Source organism: Camelus ferus, chromosome 5, assembly GCF_009834535.1.
Source record: "Camelus ferus isolate YT-003-E chromosome 5, BCGSAC_Cfer_1.0, whole genome shotgun sequence".
NCBI classification, from domain to species: Eukaryota; Metazoa; Chordata; class Mammalia; order Artiodactyla; family Camelidae; genus Camelus; species Camelus ferus.
The window spans coordinates 35747348-35769404 of NC_045700.1; the positions used below are offsets into that span (position 1 = coordinate 35747348).

At 46.4% G+C, this 22057-nt stretch overlaps 2 protein-coding genes across 6 annotated transcripts in view; one reads left to right on the top strand and one right to left on the bottom strand.

Moving 5' to 3' along the window:
- Positions 1–16753, top strand: part of TANC1 (tetratricopeptide repeat, ankyrin repeat and coiled-coil containing 1) — a 157153-nt gene extending 140400 nt beyond the window's left edge. Inside the window, 8 exon segments of the mRNA XM_014552424.2 lie at positions 5418–5551; positions 6827–6950; positions 7249–7424; positions 8371–8503; positions 9826–9917; positions 11598–11744; positions 12625–12725; positions 13367–16753. Of these exon segments, the coding sequence (XP_014407910.2) occupies positions 5418–5551; positions 6827–6950; positions 7249–7424; positions 8371–8503; positions 9826–9917; positions 11598–11744; positions 12625–12725; positions 13367–14789 (2330 nt within the window). The 3' untranslated portion in view covers positions 14790–16753.
- Positions 16754–20040: 3287 nt separating this feature from the next.
- Positions 20041–22057, bottom strand: part of WDSUB1 (WD repeat, sterile alpha motif and U-box domain containing 1) — a 57456-nt gene continuing 55439 nt past the window's right edge. For all 5 annotated transcript variants that reach the window (XM_032479520.1, XM_032479519.1, XM_032479517.1 and 2 more), the window contains one exon: positions 20041–20459. In XM_032479520.1, the coding sequence (XP_032335411.1) occupies positions 20302–20459 (158 nt within the window). In that variant the 3' untranslated portion in view covers positions 20041–20301. The remainder of the gene's footprint in view (positions 20460–22057) is intronic.

The following is a 22057-nucleotide window of genomic DNA, read 5'->3' on the forward strand; positions in this document are numbered from 1 at the left end:
TAGTTGGATATTTTTCCTGGAGGCAAAAGTGCAAGAGCTGAGAACTCAGACTCCAGCCAGACTCCCTGACTTCAAATCCTGTCCTGCCTCCCAGTAGCTGTGTGACCTGAGGCAAGTAGCTGAACTTCTCTGGACCCTATTTTCCTCATCTGTAAAACCAGGATAGTGGTACCTGCCTTATAGAAGCTAGTTGTGTATTAAGTGAATTTATGAATTGGAAGGCCACAAAGCATCACATAGGAAGCACTAGACGAGTGTCAGAGTATATTATTAAAATATGGCAGGATCTTCCTATTTTGATAGCGTGGCTCCAGGTTCATTCGGCTGCTTGGGTTTAATTCCAGGCTGACACTGAACCGGCTTCATGATTCAGGGCAAATGCTGTAACTCAGTTCCTTCACCTCAATGAAATGGACATAATAATCATCTAGTTCCAAGGATTCTTGTCAAGACTAAGTAACAATTCACATGTAGTATTTTGCCCAGAGCTTGGCAGTTGTAAGTGTTCAACAGATATAACATGCTACCAAGGTTGTGATGAGTTGATTATTAATGTTTTGTAATAATTAATATATTTTGTAATATATGCCATACATTTAGTCACGATAGAGTATTGAATGAATGCTGAAGTGACCTAATCTTAGTTACTTTGCAATTACTTCACGGATGTAAAGGATAGAAGAATTTTGGTCACACGTGAAGCCCTGTTTAGTGGCAACGGCACATTTTATTTCTTTAAAAAATATTCCTCGGCACTCTGAGGTTCGTGTTTAATTTGTGCGCAGAGACTGACGACAGCATGTTTTACACCAGAACTGGAATAACATGTCAGGGCTGTCTTGGTTCCTCAGATTTGGTTCCTGCCTTGTTTTATAAGTAGTTCAGTGGGAAATGGGCGGATGTGGTGGAGGAGGCAAGCTTCTTAGGTGCTGCCTGGCTGCTGCCTGTGGCCTTGAAACATTCCCTCTCCTTGACCCCAGCCCGGCCTGCAGCTGCAGGCCCTCCTGGGAGACTTCTGCCAAATGGAGAAAGGAAGGGTCAGAACAATAAGGAAAGTGTTCCAAACAGCCACTCGTGAGATTCCGAGAGTATCTGGGCTGTGCTGGCTTTCTGCTCCTAAGGTCACTGAGTGGCTGGGCCCCTCCCGGCGCAGCCGTCTGTCAAGGCTGGAGGTGCTGGCAGCCCCTGGGGGCTTGCCTCCCAATGCAGTGGCATTTCTCAGTGAGAGCAGTCTTTATTGTGTTTCATTTTATCCTTTGTATTGTCGAGGTTTCAGATCTTTGCAGAGATGAGAATTTATAGCTGTTGGGAAGTTCTTCTAATGGAAGCCCTCCCCTCCCTCCGGGAGGAAGGAAATGCCTAACAAAGCAAGGCTGTGGGGTTGAGTTTTTATAGACCTAGGCCTGTTCCTAGAAGGGGGAGGCCGGCTGAGGGAGCCAGCGGTGTTGCCTGGCTTTTGGGGCAGGGGTCGGGGTGCTCCTTCCATTCAGTCTGACGCCAGCTTCCCTGAGTGGCAGGCCTGCCCAGACCCAGAGGGCAGCAAGGCCAGACACAGGCCGTGTAGCCCCTGCCGTAACAACTTGAGAGGTCAGTTAGTAGAAAGCGCAGGAGGAGGGGCTGCCCTTCCCAGAGAGGTCTGAAAAACCATGAAATCCCTAATTACGCTGCACCTTTTAAAAGGAATAGCTGGGCCTTTCCCAGTGTTCCATGTGCACCTTTTCCCTTTGTTCTCCCCCTTTACAGTTGAGTGGGGCTCGTTCAGGGAGCCTCCGGCCGAGGTTCAGTCCTCTCTGCCTCTGTCTAGTGGTTTCCATCTTGGTCACAAACCAGATGACGTTTGTGAGAACGCTGCTGCTTACTAACATCCATTTTTCCATCCGTTTTTATAAAAGATGATAAAAGTCAGCATGTTAGGAAGTAAATTGCCAGTAAATGCAAACACAGCAGCAAAGCTGAGCCATTCTGTCCCCATCGCCCTCTCAGCCATCCCAGCCCGCAGGAGGGGAGCTTCTGCTGGGGGCAAACTGTTTGGGCTCACGTGCTCAGCCCAGGCCTTGGAAGGTGGCCTGGGTCATCCATGTATAATGTCACTGTCTGGAGCAGTGAACTGCCTGTGTGTGCACTGGCCTGTCACCCTTCCCTCAGTCTCTAAGCTGGGACAGAAGCATGTTGGGGGTGGGGGACAGTCCATTGTTGAAGCCCTCTGGCTGGCTGGCTGGCCCGTGCCTGGAAACACATCCCTGGGTGCTTGAGGGACAGATCTGCTGTAAAATGTTATAAACAGCCCTGTTTATGGAATGACTGTATTCCAGGCACGTTGACAGTTGAGTTTTTGTTAATCACATCTTTGCCCAGAGAACTTTAACTCACAGTAGGTTCCAGCCAGTTACCCATTTCACAAAGAACCGAATTTCACTGATGTTTTCAGTGAGGATTTCATACTGTGGAGTGTCATCTGGGTTTTCCTAAAATGAACAGCTGCTATGACAAGTCTACTCATGCTCTGAAGATGAAGGATCATATTGTCGAGGTAAATGTAGTCGGAAAATGATACTTTCATGGGAATTTAATTAGAAAAATGCCATCTTGTTGAGGATTTTGCAGGTCAGAGAGAGAAGGTTCAGTTTGAGTCCTGAGAAGTGCCATGAGCTCAGATTGATTTTTTTCAGAGCCACCATTTCATACCCAGCCTTGTTTCTTGTTCCTCTTTGAGTTCCATTGGCCAGAAGACAAGGCCTGGCCCCGCTGCTGGGCGCTCTCCCCTCCCATCCTGGTCCTCTCCCCCTTCTCCTCCGTCCAGGCAGAGCGCACTGACCCTTGTTAGAGTCCGGGGGTCAGCTCTGAGGACAGCCTTTTCAGCAGAATAGCTGGAATTCCTGAGCAGAGTTCTGCATGATTTTGTTTGTTTAAGCTTGTGGTTGACTCTTCTGTCTCTTATTTCCGAATATGGTATCCTTAAATCCTTGTGGGCCTGGAACTTGAGATAAACCCTAGCCTCAGGGGTCCTGAGTGATGAGGCCAAAAAGATTCAATCTGAGTAGAAAAGGTCCTGGGTTTGCAGTATCACTGGAAAGCGGGCACCTCAGGAGGCGTTCGTGTGCAGTGTGCCCCGTGGTAGGCGAGCTGCGTGAGACTCTCAGCTTGTGCTGGCAGGTGCTTTCTCACCTCGAAAGGAAGCCAGTCCCCAGTCGGACTTCCTGTCCGACTGGAAAGGAAGAGAAGGGACCCAGCGCCACAGCAGGCCCTGGGCGGCACTCCTCCCACCGTCAGCTGCTCTCACTTCTGGCTTCTCTGGCGCCTTCTTGAAACACAGGGCCCTATTTTTAGTGCCTGGCTGTCATTTTTGATGTGCTGTTGTGAAAAATCTGTAGCAGCTGCAACAGAAATCCTGACTTAAAAGCACCCCCCCCCCCAAATTATAATGTGAGCGAACCTTGTTTGCCAAATAAAAGAGACTGGAACGATATGGTGGACCAGCTGCCTCAGGCCTCGTCAAAGGGGAGGGTCCTGAGCTTGCTCCTTCCAGGGCATCCCCGCCCATAGCTGGGTGCCCGCCCCTGGCCGCTGTCAGCGTGTAGTCGGGGGAGGGCTCCCTCAGTGGAGGAAGGTTGCAGAGGAGCCTCGGGTGCAGGTTGCATCCATCCAGACAGTGTCTATAAAAGCGCCCCCAGGCCCAGGCGTTATAGGAATCGTTGACATTCACACCCTGGCAGGAGTGGACTGAGGGACGTGCCGAGCAGCGGGACCAGGCCCCGTAGTGTGGGTGCTCACAGGACAGACACGATCACGTTGGCCTCCGGTGTTCAAACATGTGGGTATGGGAACCCCACTTCCACCACATGCGTCAGCGTGTAAACCAATATAAATACTGGGCTGTTTACGGTATTCGTTTATGACTTACCTACAAGTTTAGACGTAGTAGGATGGGTGACAACCAGCCTGTTCCTGTAACACAGATAGGAATGGTCCCCCAGGGTTGAGATACACAGTAGCTTCTACTCTGTGTCTTGTTCTGGCGGCCCAGTCTTGAGTCAACTAGTAAAGCAGCAGGTGGCACCCTCTTTGTTCCTCAGAGGAAGATCAGGCCCAGACTGGACAGGTATCACACTGAGCTGCGTAGCGTTTGCTGCTGCTGTGTAGTGGTTGCACCAGGAGTTACTGGTGGGGGTGGGCTGCGCACAGCCAGCTGGGCTGCCTCAGTGGGGGAGCCGTCACAAGCAGCCTCCCCATGTGCTGCAAGGCACCCCCGGGCATGAGCCTGCTTGAGGGGTTGTTGGGGAGTAGGATGTCTTCAGCCGGCAGCGAGTCCCATCTCTCAATCACTTGGACTGCTGGTGAGGTTGGGCACTTTTCATAAGTTCTTTGGCCTTTGGTCTTAACCTTCTGTGAGGTCCTGTGCCTATGTTTTCCTAATTTTCATAATGAGGCATCTGACTGATTTGTAGGAATGCTTAATCCATTCAGGAAACCGGAAATGTATAGGTGTGAGGCCGTATTTAAAACCAGAACTGTCCCAGGGATAGAGTCGAGCATTATGGGGAGGCACAAACACTGATGTGAGGTCATCACGAGGACCCTTGCTCTGTATTCTTTCCCTTCCTACCATTTCTGTTTTGTCCGTGGCTGACCTCCCACGGCACCTCCACCACCAGGGGCAGCTCCCTGCCTCAGGACCACCTGGCGCTGTTCGCCTGGGCACTCATGGCCTTCTAGGGTCTGACCATCCTTTTTGCTTTCCTGACGTTCTAAATCCAGAATCTTGACCCGTTGCAGAGAGGCTGAGCTCCATGAAGGCAGGAGTGATGTGATATGCTCTTACTGCCTCAGGAATTATTAGTCCTTGTTGATTGAAATGTATGACTTTAGGGTAAGAAACTGGACTGGACAATAACACTGATCTCTGTGCTGCACCATATTCTGGTTATCTCTTCCTGTGAAAAAGCAACAATCCCATAAACACTTAGTGGTTCCTGAATCTACAGTGCTGGCTGGCCGTGTGGGCATGGCTCATGTCTGCTCACACAGCTCTAGCTGGGGTGGCCGGACTCAGTCTGGGGATGCCACTTGCACATGGGTGACCGTTTGTTGCTGGCTGTGTGCTGAGAGCTCATCTGGGACGTCGACCATGCAGAGCTTCCCCCGTGGGTCCCGCCTCGGGGCTGCTTGAGCTTCTTCACAGCTTGGCATCCGGATTCCGAGGAATGTTGCAAGGAAGTGGAAGTCACCTGCCTCAGGCCCAGGGCGCCCACCATCCTTTCTGCTATGTTCTATTGGTCCAAGCTGTCATAGAGCCTGCCCAGATTCCAGGGGGCAAGATATGTGGTCCCCTTCCTCTCAGTGGGTGGAGTTCAAAGGATCTGGGGCCACCTTTAGCCACCACATGCTAACAGACTCCTCCTCCCATGACTTACCTTTAGCCCTGACGGCCGCTGCAGGACGAGGGAAGCTGGAGGTCTGCGAGCTGCTGCTGGAGCGTGGGGCTGCTGTGTCTCGCACCAACAGGAGAGGGGTCCCCCCACTGTTCTGTGCGGCACGCCAGGGGCATTGGCAGGTACCCAGGGGACCCTGGATGCTTCAGAAGCGATGAGTGGGATAGAGTTCACTATTGCCCATCTCCCCTGCTGGGCCCTGTCTCTTTCATGTTCTTGGTTCCTGCTTGTGCTCTTTGGAAAAGGAAGCATTTTCCCCTCTGGTCCTGCACCTTGATTTGGCTGGTTTCTTTTACTGGGTGCGACATATTGCTGCTTTTAATTCAAGGCAACAAGGGGTCCTTGTGAGCAGCTCTTCAGTCCTTTACTTCTTCATTTTGTAAACAGTGACCACGTATCTACCCCATGCCTGGCACCAGGTTACACACAGCTACAGAAAAGTGGATCTCACCATGTCCACTGATAGGAAGAATTTTCTAGACCTGGGTTTACATCATGGAGTCGCGTCAGGCCTGATTCCTGCCAGTTCTGTTGGGAGGAGCTGGGAGTGCTCCCCCACCTAGATTTTGGCTTCTCCCCTACCCGCTTTCCAAGAGCTTGGTGCATCCTGTCCGTTCCCCGCCACCCTCACAGCTCTGTGCGGTGCCCCAGCTAAACCTCTCTCCTGGGCTCAGTGTTTCCTGAGTTGTGGGGAAGCTGGGACATGTCTTTAGTGTGTTGAGAACAAGAAGACGGTGGGACTGTGCCACCTTCTGTTGCTGTGGCAAAAAAACAAGAAGGAGAGAGACTGGACTTCTGGGGGCCGTTCCTGCCAGGATGGTCGTCGTAGGAGGTGCCTCACTGGGATTTCTTCCCCCTTTCGCCATGCACTTTTAAAGCATAATTTTGACTCTCCTCCAGGAATCTTTGCTAAAAATCCCTCACCTTGACAGTCCAGGATCCAGCTGTCCCCCAGTCCCCAGCCTTGGGAAGCCGATTGCTGAGGGCAGAGGGTGGGCGGGCGTCTCCCCTGCAGGAGCGCGGAGCCCGCACCGCACGGGCCCTGACCCGGTGCTCTCCCTGAGGCTGCACAGCTGCCCCTTGGGCCCCACGGTGGCAGTCCTGTCATCACTTGACTGCTTGGTTTCCCCCCACCCCCAAATTTCTGCCATGTAAGTGCATGTTCTATGGATACAGCATTGAATTGGGCGTTTTTAAAAGAAGATGTATCTGGAAGCAGATTCTGTTCAGAGGAACACAATAGAAAGATTTTACCAGCCCCACGGATCACACACCTGAGAGGGGTTTTTAAAAGGAGAATCCTTTTCCTCCTGTTACCGGTAGGAAGCCCTGCCTGGGTAGAGAGCACATGGTTTGAGGGGCCGTCGGGAACATGTAATTCCTAGTGTTCCTTTCAGATCGTCAGGTTGCTGTTGGACCGCGGCTGTGACGTGAACCTCAGTGACAAGCAGGGCCGGACGCCCCTCATGGTGGCTGCCTGTGAAGGGCACTTGAGCACCGTGGAGTTTCTCCTCTCAAAAGGTAGCAGCACTGGCCGCCCCTGCAGGGGATTCCCTTGGATGGAAAAAGAAAAGAGCTTGGCAGACCCATTTAGGACATTCTGATTCATTTTTTTTTTCAGTCTGTTTAGTCTTTTTGTCATGGACATTTTCTAACCTGTGCGCAAGGAGAGGGAATAGGCAGTGGCTCCCACGTACCCGGCGGCTTCAGGTTTCACAGGCCTGCTGCCTGCCGTCCAGGCCGGGCACTTGCAGGTGTGGAAGGGTTTGCCTCGGGCCGGCTCTCCAAGGTCATGGTCTATGCTGGGCTTTTCTTCCAGGTGCTGCCCTTTCTTCTCTGGACAAAGAGGGTCTGTCAGCACTAAGCTGGGCTTGTCTGAAAGGTCACAGGGCTGTGGTCCAGTTCCTGGTTGAGGAAGGAGCCGAGATTGACCAGACAGACAAGAATGGCCGCAGCCCCCTGGACCTGGCCGCCTTCTACGGCGATGCGGAGACCGTAGGTACCGCAGGTGGCTGTGCTCCCACCTGCACCAGGCAGGCTGGGAACTGATCCACCCCCACAGGTTTGAGGCTGGCCCGGTATGGCCATGGTGTCCCTGTGTGCGGTGGGTGGCTTTCATTTTTCTCCAGTTTTCTGGCATGCAGTCTGTTCCGGAACTGGAGTTAAGATTGTAATAGACCCTGAAAAGCTTAAACGTACATGACTGTGCACACACACACACATATGTAGTTTTATTTTCTTACAGTTTCCTTATGAATGGAATTCCTGGATAGATCATTTAAAAATCATTTTTATATATGTGAGTAGAGCAATTTCTGTGGCCAGCATGGCTTTTCCTGTTGTTTTCTGTTTAATCCAAGTGACAGCTATTCTATCACATCAAGTCAGTCTTTGTGCCATGGTCTCAGACTTGCCACGTTGACAGTCCCAATATTTAAGTCTCTTTTCTAAACCTTAAAGTGAGTTGTAATACAGTCCAGCTGATCCCAGTTTGCTACTCTTTCGGCTTCCGTACCCAGGCTGTGTAGATCTGAGTGTTTCCAAAGTGCTCGTTGTTGTAACCTGCGAACGCACTGGCTGCAGCCATGGCACAAGTCTGCCTCCTGAGTAATTGGAGATGAATGGCTGTGTCTCGTATCTGTGGCCAGGGAGAGGGGGTGAGACAGAGACAGATGATGGCGTGCGTGTACCTGCCTCTGGTCTGTGGGTGCATGGACATACGTCCCTCGCCAGAGGCACCCACCTGTCTCCCTCACTGCTGGAATCAAAGTCCCTTCAGTGGAGCAAGTTGGAGCTGTGGATTGCAAGATCCCATTAGGCCAGAGGCATCTAAGATCAGAGCGAAGCTAAGACCGCCCGCTCCTGCCGCGGGATGTGGCATCGGCAGTGTGCAGGGCTCCCGCCCCGGGGCCCCTCAGTGCTTGTGCTCTCCCCTCCGCAGGTGCTGTATCTGGTTGAGAAGGGGGCTGTGATCGAGCATGTGGACCACAGCGGCATGCGGCCCTTGGACAGAGCCATCGGTTGTCGAAACACATCGGTAGTGGTCACTCTGCTGAGAAAAGGAGCCAAATTGGGTCAGTGGATGCCTCAGTGCAACAGTGAGAGGGGGTTAGCTTCAGAGTTTAGAGTATGTTAAGGACGGTACTCCTGCTCCCAGGGTAAGAAGTAAGGTGTCAGGTGTTCGGAGATTTTTTTTCTCCCTCTCTGACTCAGCAAATCACAGCAAATTCAGTATTTAAAAGGCTCATGTTATGACCGCCCGTGTGGGCAGCGGCATTGTTGAGGGGGCAGCCCTGCTCCAGCACTGTGGTGTGGGCGCCTGGGAGCTGTAGCGCAGAGCAGTTCGGGGAGCTCAGCAGGGAGGGGCTGGGGCTGGTGGGCGAGGAAGCTCACAGATTGGTTGTACTGGTGATTGTGCGAGAGCTGCTGTGGGGTTGGGGGGGCGGCGGTCAGCTAGTCAGTGGGAAGACAGCGGGCAACATCAGCTCAGGTTCAGTGAGGAGAAGTTGATGGGATACTGGAGATAAGAGGGGTGACGGGAGGGTACCGAGGTGGTGGGAGAGCCCCTCTGTGCGGCCGGTTGGAACATGGCAGACTGCTCAGGGCAGGGGAAGAGGACCAGGACAGACGGTTCTGGTTTAGTCTGTCAGCCCTTCAGCCACCAGCAGTTGTGGGGAGGGGACTGTGATGACGGTGGTAAGGTGACACTACTGAGCAGCTCACGGCATTAGGAACCGTTGTGAGCAGTTTCAGGTGTTAAGTCCTCACCTTGGCTAGAGGTGGGCACTGATACATCACGGTGCAGCGGAGGGAGCCGGCCGAAGGCGGTGAGTAGCTTCCTGAGGTCATGATGAGCAGCAGGTCACTGTGCAGAGTCTGTCCCCGAGCGCCGCTCCCTGCACGTGTCCAGAGGACGCTGAGACAGGAGGTGGTGGCTGCACCCTCGGCAGGAGAGAAGTGGACACAGGCGGGGCTGGAGCGGGGCGGGAGTGCGGGGCGGAGGCCAGCATCTCAGGGCGGGTTTGGCACTGGATGTGCAGCGAGTGCGGGAGACGCTAAGAACACACCCGCGTCGTGCCCAGTGCTGCAGGAAACCCAGGACACAATTTGGCAGCAAAGTCCGTAGAAGGGAGGGGTGGCTCGTGGCTGCACTGATGCCTTTTCGTCCCAGTACTTTTCTACCAGAGTAACAGTCTGCGCTGGATGCAGGTCCCCTCTAAGGGCCCCGTTTCCGTTGTTACGTTGTCATCTGGGGGCCTGCAGGACGCACCAGCACTGGCCCTTGCAGCTGGGTCCTCTGCTGTCTGTGGGCTTGGCTGTGGTGGGGCCAAGAAGCACTGAGCTCCTTTTCCTCCGGGACCACTGGAGTGCCTCTGAATGAATGTTTCTTTTGCAGGAAATGCTGCCTGGGCGATGGCTACCTCCAAGCCTGACATTTTGATTATACTTTTACAGAAATTGATGGAGGAGGGAAACGTGATGTACAAAGTAAGTGGTACTGCCCTTTCTGTGCTGTAACGGCCTACAAGCAGCCCCTTAGTTTGGTGTCTCATGGACATCACTGTGATGTTTGGCTAAGAGAAGTTCTAGGAGGTGCCAGCCTGGCCTTGTGCCCAGGCTTTGGTATTTTAACAGCAGAACTTTCAAGGTACAGAGCCATTCTCTTTGTGCCATTTTGAGAACCATCATTTCTGAGCGAATCCTGGCACTATAACGGTGACTTATGGCCTGAAGCCTTGGTGTGAAGGGAGAGTTGCTTCTGGTTTAACTGGCACATCCTATAGGAAAGTCCTTGGATCCTGGAATCCTGAGACATGGGAAAGGAACACTCAGGAGACATTTTCAGTAGAAAATAATAATTAAGTCTGCCAAGCCTTGATTATCTTATTTTTAATATCTGTATGCTTCTGAACTTTCAGACTGTTTCTAGACATTTTTTTAGTTAAAATAATCAAGTAATATATAATACTCAGTTACTCAGGAGATGGAATTAATTTTTTTCACACTTACCCTTAGAAATGGAAATATAATTTAAAGATCAAAAAGTTTGACTTTGAAGTAAAAATTTCAAAATAAGACATCCAGTTTGGTCAGAAGTCAGCAAACTTTCTCTGTCCAGGGCCAGGTAGCAAATATGTTGGGCTTTGCTCTGTGGTCTCTGTCACAGCTGCCCAGCTTTGCTGTTGTGACACAGAGGCAGCCACAGATAACACACAAACAGATGAGCAAGGCCATGTCCCCATCAAACTATTTATGAAAACTGGTGGCAGGCTGGGTTCAGCCCAGAAGCCATAGTTTGCCAACCCCTGGTTTAGGTAAGTAGATGCCTAGGCCATTTGCATAGATCATTATTCTTCCCAGGTCTATGATTAGACAGAATTAAAGATTACAAAAAAACAAAAAAATAAATTTTGGCCATTTTAATCCTTTTTGCCGTGAAGCTGCTGCACTTGCTGTGTTTTAGTTTTTCCTTTTCTTTTTTTAATAATAACAAATAAATAGGCATATAGCAAGACCCAGCAGGGTTCCTGACTTGGAATCAGTTTGAAATTGAGTTCAGAGTGTGTATTGTTGTGGCTTTGAAGTGGTTTTAATATGAATTTGGGTAGGCAATTATGTTAGAAATATCAAGCCATTTTCAACTGACTTCATACCCGCTGTGCAATGGAACTGATGGAGCAAATGGGTTTCTTTAGCCTTGAAGATGACATGCGGGGCTGTTCTGAGTTTTAAAGCCGGTGCTTTAGTTCCTCGTAAAAGCCAGATTATTATTCTCCAGCCAGCTCTAGATCTATCCACAAGACTCAGCTTGCCTTAGGAACTGCATCGTTTTCCCATCTGATTTCCATTACACTTTGCATTAAAGTATCTTTAGATGAGAGATCATTCATGAAATGGTTGTCAAAAATACACAACAGAGGAAATACTCTGATGTATTAAGATCGATGATTATCAGTTTGGCCGTTTACAGATCTCTTCCTGTAAACCTGGCTTCTCTCTTACTGTGTGAAGTTCGGGTTGCAGACGCCTATGCGGACAGCGAGGCCAACAGGTGTCCATACTGGTGTCCATGCCAGTCAGTGTACTGGTTCTAGCCACAGCCCTCGTTCAGCAAGATCCTTATTCATCTCTGGAAAAGCACAGATTTCTCTGATTTTTGAATCCTAGAAAGGGAAGATGAAGGAGGCAGCCCAGAGGTACCAGTACGCCTTAAGGAAGTTTCCTCGGGAAGGATTCGGAGAGGACATGAGACAATTCAGTGAGCTGAGAGTTTCCCTCTATCTCAATCTGTCTCGCTGCCGAAGGAAAACAAATGTAAGTGGTGGCCTCTCAGTCCAGTCCTTGAGCAGTAGAATGTCTTCATGGTGGTGAGGGCCTGCCCTTGCACAGACCAAATACAGGACCTCCCATCTGGTGTGTTTGCACTTTTCTGTGAATCTGGCACATGGGGAGCTGCTTGTCTGGGACCGTCCTTAGATCACTGTCACCACCCACCTCAAGGCTTTGAGAGAATGCACTTGGGGACAGTTTCTCTGCAGATGCAGATGGCTCCTCGACCCCTGCCCAGCTGCACGGTGCCAACATCATCATGAGGGGCCCATCCCCAGATTCAGAAGGAAAGGTCATTGTAAAGTTGGACACAAATGTGTTAAAATCTGCTTGGTATTATTAGGTTTGCTCAGTGGGTATGCCAGGAACCGGTTGATTTGTAATTAATAGTAGTTGACTCACAATTAACTTGTAACTAGTAACTAGAGTCGTTTCAATACCACTTTATTTCTTCCTTTTTTTTTTTTTTTATTTAAACTTCTTCCTCCCACCACCAACTCTGTTGACCTGTCTGCTTCTGCGCCCACATGCTCCGACTGCCTTCCTGCTACCGTGGCCACAGCGTCCCGGCCCGTCTCTGAGACAGGCACTTCTCATGTGTGGGGTCCCCTCTGCCTTCACCCCTGGTGCACTGCTGCCACCACCATCCCCTACCGCTCTCTTGAGTCACCAGTTTTTGCTTCTCTGTTGGATTCCTCTCCTAAGAACATTAATAAGCGTTAAGTGTCTCCTAACTTCAAAAACCAGCTTCTTTCTCCACTTGTGTCTCAATTCGCTAACCTTTAGAACAAAATTCCTATAAAAAGTTGCCTGTAATCATGTTTCAGTGCTGCTTCTGACTCATGTATTTAAATATTATTACCAGGACTTCGGCATGGCAGAAGAATTTGCTTCCAAGGCTCTCGAATTGAAACCAAAGTCCTATGAAGCCTTTTACGCCAGGGCGAGAGCGAAGAGGAGTAGCAGGTACTGTGTGGGGTTAGATACATGACGGGGGGAGCCTTCTGGTGTTTGTTTCTCTAGTATCAAAGCTGCTGGTTGACTTCAGGGGCTTCTGAGTCATAAGCATCACTCAGTGCCTCCCATCCCTTTTAATGCTGAATCGGGAGCTCCTGAGAGGCACAGCCGTGGATATCGTTAGCAGCGGCTTAACTTTTATTTTCTCTGGACATCTCAGTAACTATTCCTGCCCCCACCGCAGTTGACGTTCCCTGTAACATCCCGTTCCTGAGGAAGCCAGCTAGAGGCTTGAAGAGGTGGGGATGGGGGTGTCGTCTAGGGTTTGTCTGCAGGTTGGCCTGGTGAGAGGGCTGGAGGAGGTCACACTGAGAGGGTTCTGATGCCCCCTGCTCTGTGCCGGCTCTCGTTCCCAGCCAGGGGTCTTTATAGACACAACAGGGCCCTGGAGCTGCACAGATCCAGGTTAGAATTCAGTTCTCCCACTTAGCTGAGAACTCTGAGCTGGTTCAGTGGGTCCCGTCCACCACAGTGTGCAGAACCCACTCAGCTACCCTCTCTTGTCTTTCCGCAGAGCTCTGTTAGGAACAGTCACGTTCAGAGCTAGTTCTTACCTTGCTTGTGATCGCATCTTCTGTTTTCATATAAAGGCAGTTTGTGGCCGCTCTGGCCGACTTGCGGGAAGCCGTGAAACTCTGTCCCGCCAACCAGGAGATCAGGAGGCTCCTGGCCCGCGTGGAGGAGGAGTGCAGGCAGCTCCAGAAGACCCAGCAGCAGAAGCAGCAGGGCCCCCCACCAGCCCCACCTGCCGACTCAGACAATGAAGAGGACGCGCCCACCCCTGGCCTGAACGACCTCGTTCACCTGGAGGAGGCAGAAGAGGAAGACTCTTCTCCACAAGAAGAATCCGTTTCCCTCGCTCCCAGGCCCCAGCCATCCTCATCTGCCCCCTCCCCATACATCCGAAACCTTCAAGAAGGGCTGCAGTCCAAAATCAGGCCAGTGTCCCCACAGCATCGGCCGGGAGGCAGCAAGCCCCTGCGGGAGCCCGTGGCACAGCCGGGGCTGGTGGTGCAGCCCACCAAGCAGGCGCAGATCGTGAAAACCAGCCAGCACCTGGGTTCCGGACAGCCGGGCATGAGACACAGTAGCTCCAAAATTCAGGTCTCGCCTCAGCATCCCCCTCCGAGTCCCATGCCAGGCAGACTCCCGGCCGCCCCCGCTGCTGGAAGCAGAAGCCAGCATCTGGAGGGAGCAGGAGCTGCTGCTAGCCACTTTGCAGATCGGCTGGGCCCCAGCCACAGCGCCCAGCTGCAGCACGGTGAGAGCGATGCCGCACATCCCTTACCAGGCAAGGTCAAGACGGCAGAGAGGCTTCTACCTCATGCCGCCGTGGCTGTGGACATAGGCCCTCTAAACCCAGCGGGGCCGGTGAGCTGCAGCGACGTGCGCCACCCAGCTTCCCTCACTGGCTTGGGCTCTTCTGCTTCTCCATCAAGCAGCATCAAGATGTCAAGTTCCACCAGTAGTCTGGCTTCAAGCAGCAGTTTTTCAGATGGCTTCAAGGTCCAAGGACCAGATGCTCGAATTAAAGACAAGGTCGGCAGCCAGATTCAGAGTGGCACAGCTGAGCACAGACCGCGCAATACCCCATTCATGGGCATCATGGATAAGACGGCCAGGTTCCAGCAGCAGGGCCATCCTCCCAGCCGCCCCTGGCACTGCCAGGTGCCAGAGGGGCTACTGACCAACACGTCTTCTGCAGCTGGCCTGCAGTCCTCCAGCTCTGAGAAGCCCTCTCTCAAACAAGCAGGAGGATATAGTAGCCAGGCCAAGACCTGTTCTGGTTCTACCCTGGGTGGAGGGGTCCACAATGGGGCACAGGTAAAGGAGCTAGAAGAAAAGAAGTGCCAACTTCCAGTCCACTGTCAAGATGGCAGGATCACTAAGACAGTTTCTCATCTGTATCAGGAAAGTATCTCTAAACAGCAGTCTCATATCAGCAGTGAAGCCCACCGGAGTCACCTCCCTTCAGCAAAACCAAAGCGATCATTCATAGAATCAAATGTGTGAGCCTTAAGAGAGACCCATTTGTAGTATTTGGAAAACAGTGTGTTGACTCCTGGTAGTAATTAAGTGGTTTTTCATGACAGAAATTACATTTTAGCCATATATATTTTTCCCCCTCAGGAGTGGATCAGATGCCATTGGTAAGTTAAAAATGTGGGGTTAGATGTCTCTGATAGACATAAGTCACCAGAAATAAGAATGCTAACCAGAATTGAAAACTACAATTACTTATGCCTATTAAGCTAAAAATTTAAGACAACCAAGAAGACATTAACTCATGCTTTTCTCTTACGAAATTGTTTGGTTTTATCACTTTTCTCCTACTGTTTGCTATGTGGTCAGATCATATTATTTCTTAGAGAATGTTAATGCCTAGTGATAGGTTTAACTCATGACATGATAGCCAGGTGATGTGTTCTGGAAACGATGGAGTTTTCAAGTTACAGTTCCATTGAGTCAGATCTCAATTTATTTATTTATACATACACACACACACACATATATATATACGTGTGTATACACACACACACACACACGTAGTTGACCCCTGAATGACATGGGGGTTAGGAGCGCCCCCTCTGCAGTCAGAAATCCACATCTCACCGTATAGTCAGCCCTCTGAAGGATTCCACATCTTTGTAGTCAACCAACCACAGATCATATAGTACTGTAGTAGTGATTGAAAAAAAAAAAAAAAAAGCCGTGTATAAGTTGACCTGCACGGTTCAAACCCTTGTTATGCAAGGGTCACTGTGTGTGTGTGTGTATATAAATGAAAGACCTGACTAATTTTTAGCTGAATATAAGTGTGACTGTAAATGTCATATAGCTGATTTTTTTGTTTTTTTTTTTAAGCAAAATACAAGAATATCCAAGTATCATTCCCTTCATAGCAATTCTTTTAAAAAGATTAAACACCGATTTCTGTGATATGGTTCTCATTAAAAATATTTTTATAGCACCTTTTTTGGAACTATATTCCTGCTTCAAGGTGTTTTTAATATTTGGCAACCGAGTAAGCCATTTGGAATCATGATTGGTGGTCAAGTTGAATTTGGGCTAAAATACTAAGAATATAGCATTCTTGGTGACATATAAATTATCTCTCAACTGGTTCCCAAACTGCTTTTAATGATAGCTCTCCTGGAACAAGCTTTCCAAGGTCCCTTAAGGACACTATTTAATTTGGACACTTAAGGTATGGCTGGTTGTTGTTTTCATTTTATTATACAATCATGACTTTATAGTCACATATTGTACATAGGAAATAGCCAAGTTGTATTCAGACTTGTAAATATAACTATCTCAAGTAGTTAATCTCAAAAAAAAAAAAAGTCATATATTTGCATGTTCTTTTTTAGGCTTCGTCCACGCTGGTTATTGCACTGAAAGATAACATTACGGCATGCTAGCAGTATACCAGTAACAGCACTTTATTTCATTTATATGTAGACCTTTGAGGTGCTACTTAAGTCCAAATCGATGTATTATTCATTTGTAAAGATAAGGTACAAGGATGAACCTTGCTTTAAAGGTATTTTTATATGAAAATGGTGTGCTGTTGGAGGGTGTTAAAATGCTAGTTTGAGAGGGGTGGGAGTGCATTTGTTTTGTATGTTGGGATGTGAAATTTATTTTCTACAATTGGGGAGAAGGAAATTCTATATTTACAGAATGTTTTAAAAATGAATAGTTGTAATGAAGTTCCTGTGAGCATCATTACGGGTTTTTACGAAGAGGAATCATCCAGTGTCATTCTTCAACATTAGTTTCTGAGTGTGTACAGTACTTTGTACAGCTTTATCATTTTTTATAGGCTTTTCATGAGTTCTGCTTATAATGACTATGGCTTATTTATTGTTTATTGTTTTCTTTAATATTTGTGGAAGTCCTACTCTTTTGTTATGTAGTTTTGTTTCTGCACAACTACTGTATTTTTCCCTATGGAATAAAGACTATTAATAGAACTTGTTTTGTGTTGAAACCAGTGGCTAAGGAGAGAATATCCTGATGCCCGCTGTCTGCCTTGCTTCAATGCTGGGTGCTCTCGTTACCCTACAGAAGTGGAAAGCCTGTTTTTACAGTAATGCTATGAAATGCATATTTAATTTTATTTAATGATTTCAGAACAAGAGTGATGGCTTCTAAAAATCCCAAAATACTCAAGGGTCAAAATTAGTCTTTTTGCCTGAAATGAGAAGAATGCAACACTTTGGCAATACACTGAACACAGTGCTAATGTGAAACTGTTCTTCAGCACATTTGTATTATCTTTCAGTTGAAAGTGTGTATTTGTCTTCATACCCACCTATTTCAAAGAGTATGAATAACGGTGAACATTAAACGGTCGTATTGTGATAAAATCCTGATTTGGAATCTTAAGCCTAAGCAACTTCAGGTTATTGTGTGGTTACTGCTACTACTAGCAAGGCTAAGTAAAGTATTTCCAGGCCCTATTGAAAGCCAAATATTTAAACTAAGGTAAAAAAACAAAAAAACTGAAGTGGGAGGGGAAAAGTCTATGAATAGATAATTCTTGTTGGATGACTTTTACTGTGAAGCTGCTAGTGTGAGTATTGAGTATTGATAGCATTTATTGTACATTGTGATTTTGATATATTTTTTAATTGAACTATAGTCAGTTTACAATGTGTCAGTTTCTGGTGTACAGCATAGTAGTTCAGTCATACATGTACATACACTCGTTTTCATATTGTTTTTTGTTGTAGGTTACGACAGGATATTGAGTACAGTTCCCTGTGCTATACAGAAGAAATGTTACTTACCTATTTTATATATAGTGCTTAATATCTGCAAATCTCAAACTCCCAATTGATCCCTTCCCATCCTCCCCCACCACCCCAGTAACCATAAGTTTGTTCTCTATGTCTATAAGTCTGTTTCTGTTTTATAAATAAGTTTGTCATTTTTTTTTTCAGATTCCACATGTAAGTGATATATGGTATTTTTCTCTTTCTGGCTTACTTAACTTAGAACTGACAATCTCCAGACACGGTCCATCCATGTTGCTGCAGATGGCATTCTTTTTTATGGCTGAGTAGTAGTCCATTGTATAAACATACAACTACTTTATCTGGTCATCTGTCAATAGACATTTAGGTTATTTCCATGTCTTGGCTATTGTAAATAGTGCTGCTGTGAACATTGAGGTGCATGTATCTTTTCAAATTCAGTTTCCCTCTGGATATATGCCCAGGAGTGGATTGCTGGATCATACATATGGTAAGTCTATTTTTAGTTTTTTGAGTAATCATCATACTGTTTTCCATAATGGCTACACAAAACTACATTCCTACCAAGAGTGTAGGAGGGTTCCCTTTTCTCCACACCCTCTGCAGCGTTTATTGTTTGTGGACTTTTGAATGATGGCCATTCTGACTGGTGTGAGGTGATACTTCATTATAGTTTTGATTTGCATTTCTCTGATAATTAGTGATATTGAGCATTTTTTCATGTGCCTATTGACCATTTGTATGTCTTCATTGGAGAATCTGCCCATTTTTGGATTGGGTTGTTTGTTTTTTATGATTAAGTTGTATGAGCTGTTTGTATATTCTGGAAATTAAGCCCTTATCAGTCTCATCTTTTGCGAATATTTGCTTAGTAAAGATATTTGGTCCAGTTACCCCAGGAAGTGCAGTCTCCTTGGGAAGCTTCTTGTCATCGCAGCGGGCAGGCAAGGGTGCTCCGGCCTAGTCCTGCACTGACGGTGGGGCCCAGAGAATGCAGTGGGCCGGTGGTGTCCCTTCCTCTGGATGGTTCTGGATTTGGTTTGTCTAGTTTTTTGTTTGCTTTTATTTGTAGGGAGAAGGCATTGTTTGGCTCTGGGTTTGTTTCTATGTAAAAACAGAAGCATTTCACTTTGGTAGATTACTGGCATCTTAGTTTTCAGCCATTTAATTTAACAAGAAGCTATTCCTAGTGACACGCAGAAAAGAAAATCACCTTCTTTAACACATTTAACAAATAACCAATCTTTTATTGTGTTTTCTATCAATGACTTCAACTGATTTTTAGTAATTTTTATGTGAAAACCAGCCAGCCTCCTTTGGAAAATAAGTATTATTTTATAGAAACAAAAGATATCTGGTCCAATGGCTGGGCTCTATCAGTTTTAAAAAGCCTTTTGTTAGTGTACTTTTTCTATAGAATACAATAGATAAACACCTGGAACATGTTCCCAACGTTTTTTGGTCCTCATGAGTAAGAATGTGAGATGTATGTGTAGTATGAAAAACAGAATACTCTTCTAGAATCAGATTGTGAATCCTAGCTGTGACCCAAAGGAAATAAAATTCAGTAATACGTTAGAATGACAGAAATTTTACAAAGCAGCAATTACAAAGAGCAGGTACTTGAGGATTTCTGTGAACATACAGCATATTAGCTATAAGTTTACAGAACATTGGAAAAGACTGACAATATGTAGGACAATGTACAATCTACATTGCTTTTCCCCTTTTATTTCCGTGTTTTCAAACTTGAGAACAGCGAGGGTTTGGGGGTAAACACAGAAGAGTCTTGGTCCCTGGCTGCCCTTAGAGTTTATTTCTAGCAGGCTTTCTCACTAATGGCTTTCATTACGGTGAAGAGCTTGTGACAGGAATGGAGAGTCAATACCACCTCACCTTCCTGAAGTTGAAGTTTTCTTCCGAGTGAATGCTTAGCAAGGTGTTGTATTAGCTACTGGTCTATTGTGTAAAAATATACAGTTGCCTAGCTAAGAATATTATGTGGGAACTTTTAAGAATTCTGAACTCTATAAAAGGCTAATTTGCCTCTTTTATGTTTCAGCAAAGTCAACTTGACATATCTGTGATAATTTATTCCATCTAACTTGTACCTAGGTTTAGACAATGGGGGAAAATCATTACCACCTTGCAAATTTAGAATCTAACAATACTGGTCATTAAATATATCAAAAGTGATTTTTTTCAATTTAGTCATAAACAAATCTATAATTATTTTGCTACAAATTCTCTTCACAAGGATTCCAAAAAGTTTATCAAATGAAGGGCTATGCACTAGGATTTAAATATGTTCTATTCTAGGGGAAGGTATAGCTCGTGCTTAGCAAGCACGAAGTCCTGGGTTCAATCCCCAGTACCTCTGTTAAGATAAATAAACAAACCTAACTACCCCCCCCAAATAAATATGTTATATTCTAGATTATTCTGATCTTTGGCTGTAATAGAATATGATTTACAACAAGAATAAGTTTGAGCACTGCAACTTAAAGTCAAAGTAACTTTATTTCTCTATAGGTTAAGATTTTTTTCACTAGTATAGAAAGACATAGTAAAAATAAAAAAGAGGTTATATGTGTTATTTAGTCCATGTTTCTGAGGATGAAATTAGTAAATTTTTTTACAGGTAACTAAATTTAAGTTTACCCTTTATCCTTCTGTTTGGGTTTTAATAATGTCTGATTAGTAATTACCTTTAAATCATTCAAATGAGATGACTGAAAATTTAAATACAATACTAACTAATTTCATATTTGATGTGTCTCTAGCCATCGATCAATGGCCATTTTCAGAGTCCTATTTGGTGTAAGTACCACTGAAGGAAGAACAAGGTTTGTCATGGGACTTGTACGCTTCTTTTTGCTGATCCAGTTTTCCATTGCTTCCTTTTCATATGAATAGCCATCTAGGAAAAAAGAAATATACACAAATTATTTGCAGTGTAGAAGTTAAGATTGCTAAAATGGGTATTAAAAACTCCATTGCCAAAAGAAAGAAAAAGGGATGGCCATCTGCAAGCCAAGGAGAGGGGCCAGCAGAAATCTACAGACACCTTGATCCAGGAATTTTAAGCCTCCAGAACTGTGAGAAATAAATTTCTGATGTTTGAGCCAAAAAAGAAAAACAAAACCATTGTTGAGGCCTTTATTGTGATTTAAATGATAATTCTTGTCTTGCACCACTACTCCCAAAATACTTCGGCCTCAACACCCCAAATTCTACCATCTTAAAATGCATTAAGATTGCACAAATACACCTTAAACAGTGTCAAAATATTACTGATTCTTTCTGAATACACAACATCCTGAGAAAAGGATCCCATCAAGAATTCAGATGTGTAGTGTGAAGAAAGAAAGGAGCCGGGCAGAGCAGAGTGGTGGTGAGGACACAGTGCCCCGTCTTAGCTCTGGGTGTGAGCTAACGTGGCTGAAGGTGAGAGCAGAGAGCCTTAGGGGTAACTTGGCAAAACTTTCTGGCTCACTGAGAAGTCAGGGAAATATACAGAGAGGTTACAGAGCTCACCTTAATAAGGACTTGACACCAAAGGGATTTATGATGCAAAAAAAAAAGATCTACTGGCTAAGGTTTTTAATACATGTTCTTACAAAATTGTTTCCTTTGCACATGTAAGAAAGGTTGGGGGTTTTTGCTTCACTACTTTTCTTTTTTATTCTTGTAGTTCTTCCTCTTAAACTGAAAATCTTAGTTCCTGAATACATGTATGCTTTAATCTGAAAAGCATACAAACTGTTTCAAACTAACAATACCAATTTGTTATTAACATAAGACTGAAAGATTTTAAAGATTTTTCTCTGGCTCTTTCTGTCACCAAGATAAATCCACCAAGGTTGTCTAACTGAAATACTGTGTTTAAGAATCACTTGAAAAAAAAAATTCTTCTGACTATATTACTTGACAACTAATTTGGCCCATTTGCTTCCCTTTTTATCCTCCCAATCTTTAGAGACTGATTTGTTTTTCATGATGTATTTAAGTGGTTTCAAAGTAAAAACTAAAAACAAGGCACATTAAGGGGAGTCTCTGTCCAGCCATGTTCTCTCCCTTCCCATACAGGTAACCGTGTCTATTAGTTTTGTTTACCCTTTGTTTCTTTTTCAAAATAGAAGCAAATGTATGTGTACACACATATACATTCTTACATAAAAGCTGGAATGCTCCACACTGCTTTGTACCTGGTTGGTTTTTTACTTAACTGTACCTTTTGTATTCCCCCTACAGTACTCGACTGTATGATATACTGATGGACACCTGGGTTGTTTCCAGTACCTTTTGACAAGTAGTGAGTCCCGCAATAAATAGCATGACCATCTGGGAGAGAGGACTGCTGCATCAGAGAGTAAATGTATGTAGTTTTGCTAGCTATGCCAGTACTTCCGTAGGGGTTCTACCATTCTTCTCTAGCAATGTTTATGAGAGGGCTGAAAATTTCCCCAGAGCCCTGCCTAGAGAACATGTTGTCAAACCGGATTTCCGCCACTCTCC